Source organism: Olea europaea, unplaced genomic scaffold (assembly GCF_002742605.1).
Source record: "Olea europaea var. sylvestris unplaced genomic scaffold, O_europaea_v1 scaffold1806, whole genome shotgun sequence".
Lineage (NCBI taxonomy): Eukaryota > Viridiplantae > Streptophyta > Magnoliopsida > Lamiales > Oleaceae > Olea > Olea europaea.
In genome coordinates, this window is record NW_019235808.1 from 186,903 (window position 1) to 197,109 (window position 10,207).

The 10,207-nt window shown below is 32.9% G+C and overlaps 1 protein-coding gene across 1 annotated transcript; it reads left to right on the forward strand.

Annotated features, from left to right (window-relative positions):
• The first annotated feature begins 4,100 nt into the window (after positions 1-4,100).
• Positions 4,101-7,977, forward strand: LOC111378364 (adenylate kinase 4). The gene is made up of 6 exons (XM_023001552.1): positions 4,101-4,442; positions 6,171-6,316; positions 6,552-6,671; positions 6,784-6,951; positions 7,144-7,233; positions 7,622-7,977. Exons 1-6 carry the CDS (start codon positions 4,331-4,333, stop codon positions 7,721-7,723), a joined length of 738 nt encoding a protein of 245 aa, XP_022857320.1. The 5' UTR covers positions 4,101-4,330; the 3' UTR covers positions 7,724-7,977.
• Positions 7,978-10,207: the final 2,230 nt, after the last annotated feature.

Sequence of the window (10,207 nt, forward strand, 5' to 3'; positions counted from 1 at the left end):
TCCCAAAATTTACGAGTCAATGAGAGACAATTTTTTGAGATTTTATTTTTTTACTTTTTATTTAAAAGTTAGCATTTTGGAGGCTTTGATGAAAATTTTCAAAAGTTAGCAACATTTCGAATAAAACTTTTCTGAAAAGTATATAAAATTCTCTATTGAATATACCATTTTCTTTTAGAGAGTCTCCAAAAGTTTACAATAAATATCTTAAATTATTTAAATCCTAAAAAGTTTTTAGAAGTTTTAATTGAATATGTCTCCTTAATATATTAGAAAGCATTATACAATTTAGTTTTGTTTGATTTAGATTAAAATCAAAATTTTATTTAGATTTTGATAAATTTGATGGAATGTAAGATTAAAAAAATTGTGAATCTCATAAAATTTATTGTTCACCTTGACCTAGATTTTAATCAGATTTTGTACCAAAAGAAGTCTTAGTATTCTAAAAGGAAAAATTGAAGCTAAGGTATCAAACCTTTCGTTTATTAACAGATTTGATCCAAACCTTTCATTTGTGCTACAGGAGGTACCAAACCTTTAAAAAAAATCACAGCTCCGGTCCAAAATGACGGTTTCCGCTTGTTTCACCTCCAAAAAAGTTAGTTGACCGCAAAAATTAAAAAAAATTAATAATTTCCCCAAAATAAGTGAAGGGGTATTACGTATTTTTTATAAAGTGGTTTATATCTTAAGTGTACGTGTCAAGTTTTGTAATATAAGATCAAATGTCAAATTCACGGGGATTGAATATCAATTTTATACTAATTACTATAGTTGAATAGCTCTTGTTTTATTGAGAAAATTGAATTATAAGATCAGTGGTTCTAAACTATTAGATGATGAATATGGTGACAAATTCAACAAATAAATACAAGTTAGATAATAATCAAGATGAGAAAGACTAGAGTTGTGATTTCCCCTAACTATATGATTCTCAGCTATATAATTATTTCTAAACAAAATTTTAAAGTTTATAAGCAAGAACCCTAATGTAATTTTACTCCATCTCTCGAGTGCCGAGTAAAAACCATTTCTATATTTCAATTCCAATATCTCTATTCCGAATTAAAATCTAAAAATTATTAAGTTCGTGGTTCTTAAGTGGAATATGTTTCAAAGAAATTATACTTTCTCTCGAAATCTATAATTTCCTAGATTGTGTTATTCTAGGATCGCGCCTAAATTTTCGTCTCTCGAGTGTCAAAATTGACTAGCATCAAATGATTCAATTAGTGGCCAATTATTTGAAAGCATTAAACCAATAACACAAATAAACAGAACTGAAAAATCTCATAGAAATAATTAGATAAATCAAACCATAGTCTCAAGTTTTGGTTACACCAAACCCTATGTTGAAGAGTTTAGTTCATGGTAGAAGAAAGAATTCTACAAATCATGATTAATAACATAAAGATGAAGAAGAATAAAAACTCTTTTGAAGCTTTATTTTCTCCTTCTTGTCCTGTTAAGAATTCTACAAATCATGATTAATAACATAAAGATGAAAAAGAATAAAAACTCTTTTGAAACTTTATTTTCTCCTTCTTGTCCTAATGAATTGTGTTTAAAAAGTAGCCTCTAGATTAATATTTATGCCTTCTTAAAGTCCTGGAAGAGTTGGATTGAAATTGGGCTTTCAAAAAATGAATTAAACTTGAAAAACCCTAATTATACGTAGTGCGATACTTAGGCGTTGCGACTAGGTACCTAGGCATTGTGAATTTGGTCAAATTGGCTCTTGGGCGCTTGGATGTGGCACCTAGACGCTAGCCTGTGCTCGAGTCAGATTTAGTTACATTACACAACATTCAATATGTTTATCATAAATCTTTTTATGTTATTCAATTGAGGCTATTCAACAACTTGACTTCAGACAGCATTTTCCAATTTAAACTTTTACTCTATCAAAAATGGGTCTTTATCTCTGGTTAAAAAATTGAAACATAATTGAATGGTAGAAAATTGATTTGTATAAATATTTTGATCATATTTTACTCGCTTTTGACATCAAATAGCATCATGTTGCCTCTTAGCACTCTTCATTTATCATTTTGCGATTCAAATCAACTATTGAAAAGTTGTAATTGATTTCTCAAACTTTGGATTTTACAATTTTCGTTGTTATTCACTTCTTTATTTCAATTTAGCCTCCAATCATCAAGTTTTACCAAATCAATACTTCTCCCTGATTCATGCAAAAATCATTCTTTTCTCCAAATTTTGCATCATTCACATAAATTTACCTAACCTATAAAACAACATGAAAACACAAAATCAAATCATTCTAAAACCCTAAGAATCAAACAAAATACCAAGATTAAATAGCATTAAAATGATGAGTGTGTTCACTATAAAGGGGTGATATGGGCATTACACATTTCTCAATAGCATAGAATTGTTATTTCTTATCTATTGGTTTCTCATGTACTTTAAAGTTTTGAACCTTGACCAACTCCTCACCAATCTCACAGTCAACCACATAAACATCCTTATTTTCTGTTTCATCTCATGGTAACTCCAAAACCTCAACTACATGTGAGCAATACAATTTAGCCATCCTATTATCACCAAGCAACTTCATTACATTAATGAAATCTGAATCTTTAACCAACCAAAATGATGCTTCACTCAATCTCTTAATATTTATCTTGTATAGATATCTGATTCTATCATAATATCCTAACATCTTCATGACATTGTCTAGAAAAAATCTATTGAAGAAATCAGAGTCGACATAGTCTAGATAACTTATTTTTCTATGCCCATACACAAAATTTCTCATCTTTTCAAACAAAATTCCACCATGAGGAAGACGTACGTTGAAGTACTTTGAATTTTTCGTGAAGCAAATCAATGAAAAAAATTTAAGCGCTAAACCTTTTCAGTTCAAGCAATGCACATGTACAAATCAAGAGATTACACACTATATTAAGTTCCAAATTATCATATCACTCAACACTTTGACATTTTCCAATATGGGAAGATAATCGGTATGCATGGCATGTAATCACAACATTTCATACCGTAAATGGTAAAAAAGGGAGCACACTTATCATACATAGGTTGGGTAAGAGAGCCTCAAATATGGACTACAATATTTCATGGATGATCTTCTTCTTCAAAGTTTTTTTTATCCTTCTTCTTAGATTTTGCAGGGTTCCATAGTGGATGATGGAATGAAGAAGTAATTACGGGTTCGTTTGATTACAAAGATGGAATTTAGGTGAAAAGAAAACGAATTCCAAGAAATTGAATTGCCTAGAAATTGTTTTACTGGAAAATGTCAATTAATAGTGTTTGATTGACATAATTTTTCACCTAGAAAATGTTGAAGTAAAAGTATCATTTGGTATTCGTTTGACTTTATTTTTATGAAAATTGTCAATTTAAGGGATATCCACTTCTACAATTGTTCCTAAAATTTATTTCCATTGCAAAAAAAAAAAAAAAAGATCCAAAAATCATTTATATTTTGGTGTTCGTTTAGTTTTGTTTTACATGAAAATTGTCAATTTAAGATATTCTCTCTTATAATTGTTCTTAGAATTTGTTTTCATTGCCCCAAAAAAGAAAAAAAAAACCACACAAAAAAAAGGTGGAAAATCAATTCTTACCAAAATGATGAGAATTGATTTTCCACCAAAATAAGGAAAATGCACGTGTGAGGAAAATATGGAAAATCAAACACCAAAAAAGTTGGAAAATGGTTCTATGAAAATTTTCCCCAATCAAACAAGGCCTAACTTTTTTATTTTGAAGGGAAAATGCGTAATGCCAAGATTGCCTTTCACTTCTTTGGGAAAATTTATTACAATTTTCATTTCTGGGGTCAATTAACAGTTTTGGTGGTCAAATAGATGGAAACCGTCATTTTGGATTGGACCTATGATATTCTAAAGATTTGATATATCTGATGATACAAATGAAAGGTTTTGGTCAAATCTGTTAATAAACGAAAGATTTGGCTCGTTGACAACAATTTTCCCTTTCTAAAATTAAAACAAAAATCAAAGAAGGGCATAATGGTCAAACAAACTAAAACTAGAACGACCCTCGAGGCGTACAAGTTAAAGTCAAACGATTAGGAGCGGCCAGCGGCCTCTTTCTTCTCCTCCCTAAAATACCTTCCCAATCTTCAAAATCTCCGCAACATCTACATACACTAAATGTTTGTATCTATGGGTTGGTGTACCTAACCTTTTTCTGAGAGTTTACAAAGCAACCCAGAACTAGAACTTACAGCAAAAGAGAGATAAGAACCCCCCCCCCCCCCCCCCCCCCCCAAAAAAAAAAAAAAAAAAAAAAAAAAACGAAAAAATAAAATAAAATGGGGAGTTCAGCGGTGGCATTAGAGGACATACCATCAGTAGACATCATGACGGAGCTCCTCCGCCGCATGAAGTGCGATTCCAAGCCTGACAAACGCCTTATTCTCATTGGTATGCACTTGTGCTTTGTAACTACAATATTTTGATGTTATGTTTTTTTCTTTTTTGGTGGGGATATTGAATTAGAATTTTTGGGATGGATTATTTGAATAATGCACGAGTTTTGATGTTTACGAAGTTTTACTTCGTGGGTTGCTAATGGGATCTTGAAAAAGTGGTGGATAATCTGTTATTATTGTTTAGATCGTGCATTATAATTCAGTGCCTCTCGGGCTAAAAGAATCCTTATATAGTTCTTTATACAAAAGAAATAGTTAAACAAAAAACCGACAAATTAGTAAGACCGGTGCAGAGGATTGCATTTAATCTTTCAGTTATGGATCAAATGGAGTAGTGAGAAAGGACTAATGTAGTTGATTTGAAATCTTTGGGAATAAGGCTTACTTTGTTTTTCCTGAAGTAAAATGTGATCTTTTCATTGTATTATGAATATATAGCACAATAAGGAATCCGAGTTTGTTGTCAATTAAGCATTCTATTCCTACCAGTTTCAATGGAAGTTCCAAGATTCGCTGAAGTAAAAATGTGATCTTTTCGTTGTATTATGAATATATAGCACAATAAGGAATCCGAGTTTGTTGTCAATTAAGCATTCTATTCCTACCAGTTTCAATGGAAGTTCCAAGATTCAGGGATCGCTCTCTCTGGGTGGGTTGAAGCATAGTTCATTGGAAAACTTAATACCACATTATTGGTTGATAAACTAAAATTTCAATTTTAGTCATTAGGAATTGAAATCTGCCAGTGAGAGCAAATTTGTGTGTGAATTTGTTGACAGAGCTATTAAAGAGCACATTTTTTTTTTTGTTTTTTTGAAGGTGATAAAAAATATATTTGTGTAGTCAAACATATTTCTAAATACCCAAGAGGATTTACATTATTCGCAATAATAACATGGCAGTTCATCTCTCTCCCAATGTAAGTTTACAGATACAATCACCCATGACGTGACAAAAGGAAAATTAGTCAACACTACATTAGAGAATAATTTAGGACTGGATCATAACGACTTTTCTGTGGAAGACTTTGTGCCTTTGCTAATTTCTAACTGCACGGAATTTCTGTAGCCAATTTTCCGTTTTGGATAGAAGGGTTAGTTTGCAATGATTCGAGTTGAGTAGCGAAACTAGGGTTTTTTCTTTGGGATGGAAATAGAGAAATCTGAAATCTCCAGGAACTCTCAACAGCATTCATATATTTTCAATATTTGAAAATATGGGCATGAACTTTAGTACCATTTTAAGGCACATCATACGATATGTTTCACGTGTTCTTATCCTTATAAAACGGCATTCCCCAAATCTAGGGACTGCTTTCTGCTGTAATTTATACCTTCTTCATCCACAAGTGGTTCAGATTAAGTTGCATTTCTGGGTGCAAGTTTTTTTATCTTATAAATTTCATAATCTTCAAACTCAAAGTTATTGGGAATGAGGTTAGTTTGTTGCTCTAAATATAGTCTCCCAGGATTTTTATATCTTAGTTTTTGTTCACCCCAAATTTCAAGAGCCCATCAATGACTAATGATGGGTTTTGTGAATATTGAAATGATTACTTTGATTGTACAGCACTGGCCTTGAAACCTTATCATGCATGCATTAGGGATATTCTGATTTGCTTAGAATTTAGATATAAAATTGGGACTACATGTTATATAGAAAACAGAACTATTGTCAACAATGTTAATGAGAATGAGAATAAGAATGGGATTCATGGCAGGTCCACCGGGTTCCGGAAAAGGTACCCAATCCCCAATCATCAAGGACGAGTACTGTCTATGCCATTTGGCTACTGGTGATATGTTGAGAGCTGCTGTTACAGCTAAGACTCCTCTAGGAATCAAGGCTAAAGAAGCTATGGACAAGGTAAAAGTTTACTCCTACAATTTTGACTTTGATAAAATGTTTAGCAAGATAGACTGGAAAGCATTGGACAATATTAAGAAAGAAAGAAAAGCTAAAAATTTTATCCATTATAGTGTCCAATTGTGTAATGTGTACCAAACGTACGCTAATGAAAATATTTTGTTATTCCTTACCCTTTCTCACTTTGATCTGCTTTGGCTGAATCTTCTGTAAAGATACTTTTCTCTTTCTTTAGGGAGAACTTGTTTCTGATGACTTGGTTGTTGGAATAATTGATGAAGCCATGAAGAAGCCTTCATGTCAGAAGGGATTCATTCTTGATGGTTTCCCAAGGACAAAAGTTCAAGCAGAAAAGGTTAGATGCTGCTATATTAGTATTGCATGATTATTTCTCCTCTCTTTTGTGCAGAGAAATACAATTTTGTTTCAGATTTTCTTTATTCATATTTTTTATTATTCTTTTTTAGCTTGATGAGATGCTCCAGAAGCAGGGAACTAAGATCGATAAGGTGCTAAATTTCGCAATTGATGATGCCATTTTGGAGGAGAGGATTACTGGTCGTTGGATCCATCCTTCAAGTGGAAGGACCTACAACACAAAATTTGCACCTCCCAAAGTTCCTGGTGCTGATGATGTAAGTTATTTTGGTTTTCTCAGGGTCTTTCGGCCAAGTTATCTCGTATTTGACTTCTTGAACTCCCAAAATTATTTGCCATTCATGGCTGATAAAAAAATTCTGAGCTGGGGACTAACATGGGAAACTGTATGGAAACCAGAGAGAGAGGGATTGTCTATGCATTCACTAAATCTATACTCATTGTCATAGGTATCGGGAGAGCCTCTAATCCAACGGAAAGATGATACTGCAGAGGTTCTTAAGTCGAGGCTGGAGGCATTCCACCGTCAAACTGAACCTGTGAGTATTTAACTCTTTATTATGCGGACATTTTAGATCAAATAAACTTCAATTAATAAATTGTTACAGAACCTTTTATTAGTTTTTTGCTTATGTGCGGGTGCATAATTTCTGACTGAATCATTAGCCAACTATTGAATTGCACAAATGAAGATGAAGCAAATGCTGAATTTTCAATTTCTACGTTAATAAGATTTTGTTGATAATATGTCTACAAAATTAAATTTTTTTTAGTGTTTCTTAATGTTACAATTGCTAAATCATCTCAAGGCTACATCTTAGTTCCAAGAATCTCTTTTAGCTCTTCGCAAACCTGAACTATTGCAGTCTTTTTTGGTTGGGGTTTGTCATGTTCTTGGATTCACATTCATTCTCCCATAACCTGCAGGTCATAGACTATTATTCCAAGAAGGGCGTAGTTGCAGATCTCCATGCAGAGAAGCCCCCAGAAGAGGTGACGACCGAGGTTCAGAAAGTCTTGTCTTCTTAAGAAGTTTTATATAACTGTATTTTACAGGCGCAATCCTGTAGTCCGGTGTCTTGTTGAACTGGCTTTATTTGCCGACTCTCTCTTTTCTTTGACTGATCTATTTTCATTGCTTTCAGCTTCTCGTTTGAGTTCCAGAGGAATTATGTAATTCTACCGAAATAAATCTCCAATTGGTGTGAGAAGTTTTGTAAACTAATGACTTTTGTTTTTAACTACAAAGTTTTTATGAATTTCTGCTCATTTTTACTGTTTTAGGAATTGATTTAGTTTGAATGAAACCACACCCATCCTTGACGTGCGTTCTGGTTTGCATTAGTGTCCTTCCGAATATTCTGTCTTCTGTGAAGCAGAAGCATCGCAGAACATGGGGTTTGGCTTACAAACTCAAAGCCATTAATCTAAAGATGAACTTTCGTACGTACTAGAACCAAAAAAAAAAATAATAATTAAAAAAAAAAAATAATAATAGTAATAATAATAATAAAATCTGGAATGTCAAAATCAAGGCGAAATTGTATTCGTGATTCCAACACTTAAAGAAGGGCATTAAATCAGTAGTTATCACTAAAAATTAACCTATAATAGCTTTCTTTTTACCAAAGAATCAAGAAATATATAATTTTTTACTCAATAATAAAATAAAATATGAACTGATCGAATTATAAGTTGGAAATGTACAAACCTGCAGATTTGAGATGATTTTTAGATTTGGGGAAGCAAATTTTAAATACAATGAAGTTGAAGTGGCTCTTGACCTTGTTTGGGTTTAATTTGTACAAGATTTCCTCTTATGATTTTAATTTTGCTTGATTTGGAGTTTGCAAGATTTCAGTTTCAATCCTTTTTTCAATGGATTGTTTTCATTGTATTTCTTATGGTGATAATGAGGTGAAATTGTAGTATTTATGTTTAACCATGTTTATAATGATTTTTCAAAAGTAACCAAAATAAAGGGTATTCCCACAAGTAAACCGCTTTCTTCTCCGTTGTCCTAGTATAGGTTATTTTTGTTTTTAGTATGTTTGGCTCATGTTTATAAAATGTTTTTAAATATTCAACCCACTTTTTATTCATATATTTCAAATTATCCATAAATTCTATTCACTTATTAATGCTCGTTCCTATTTTGTTGGGATCTGAACTAACGTGGCAGCACCGACCTATCACCAATAAAGAAGTATTCCAGAAGAAATAGGTGGCAACAATGAGCTGCAAGCACCACCCATTTAGCCGATGACCAATTAGTGATGATTACCTACAATCCCTACATCATCATGATTACTTTGGCCGACCTCAATTACAAATCAAAATGCTCAAAAAACAAAATTATGGCACATACTTCAAGGGCAATACTGTATATGATGTGATGCAAGGCAAATGACTTGCTAGCTCAAAGCTGATAAATAGATGCTTAATAGTCTCCTCCAAGGGGCAAAGCTTAATGTACTCTCTTTACATGCTTTTAATTCAGTCAAATTAATACAAAAATCATCTTTATTATTTTACTTTTTTAGCATTTCACCTCCTACAAATCATCTATTAAGTTGAAAAAATTGACCGGGTCATTTTTGAACGTCAATAGTTTGGCACTAGAAGAAGGATCTTGCAAGAAAAAACTTACGTCTCCTATAAAAATTTCCAAAATTACATGTCTCTCCTAAGAACCATCATGAGTCACAATTTGGCCTCCAGAAACCAATCCCGTATTAACCACCACGAGACTAGCGTCCCACATGATTTTTAAAGAAAAAATGAATCTATTAGGGATGACAATCCTCAACTCGCCACTATGAAGAAAACAATAGAGTGTTAAACCAATGCTGTCAATAGAATGGAACGAAAGTAGTCTACCACCTCTCCATTAGCTAAAATCGAGGTGGAGTCTCTTGCAAGAGAAAGAGTTGGACGACTTTCCATCAAAAGAAATTTACACTTAATAGGAGGAGAATCGTCCAAAAGTAAAACTGATGAAGTGAAAAGTCCTCCTCCACATATAGAACAAACTATTGAAAATGCAAGAAGTGTATTTGATAGGTTGGGTACACAACGCTCATTAACACCTAGAGGTGAACGAATTCTCCCTATCCAAAAGGATCTCCTGAAAGGTGATGAGCTTGCTAAGAAAATGTGTAATCGACCTGGAAGCTAGGCACAAAGGCACTGTTGAAGAGTACTTCAGTAGCTGCTATTCTCCTTTTATGAAGGTTATACTTGTGGAATCCATGCCTGAAAAGTTGAAAATACTACAACTCACTGGGTACGAGGAAAAAGGAGATCTTTTTAGCCATTTGAACAAATACACATCATAGATGAAGTTGTAAGGGGCTAGTGATGCCATCATGTGCCAAGCTTTCCTTTAACATTGGGGGATAAAGTCCAAAGGTGGTTCAGTAAATTACACCAAAGATCTTTCATAAACTATATGGACCTAGCCACTGCCTTTTTAGCTTAATATATGGGTTCTACGGCTAGAACTATGCCTAA

What these genes read in the sequence shown, in the direction of transcription:
- LOC111378364 (XM_023001552.1), top strand. Translation starts at nt 4,331, where the DNA reads ATGGGGAGTTCAGCGGTGGCATTAGAGGACATACCATCAGTAGACATC. An exon ending in CAAACGCCTTATTCTCATTG is followed by an intron (nt 4,443 to 6,170) that starts GTATGCACTTGT and finishes GATTCATGGCAG; the next exon opens with GTCCACCGGGTTCCGGAAAA. An exon ending in AAGTTCCTGGTGCTGATGAT is followed by an intron (nt 6,952 to 7,143) that starts GTAAGTTATTTT and finishes TCATTGTCATAG; the next exon opens with GTATCGGGAGAGCCTCTAAT.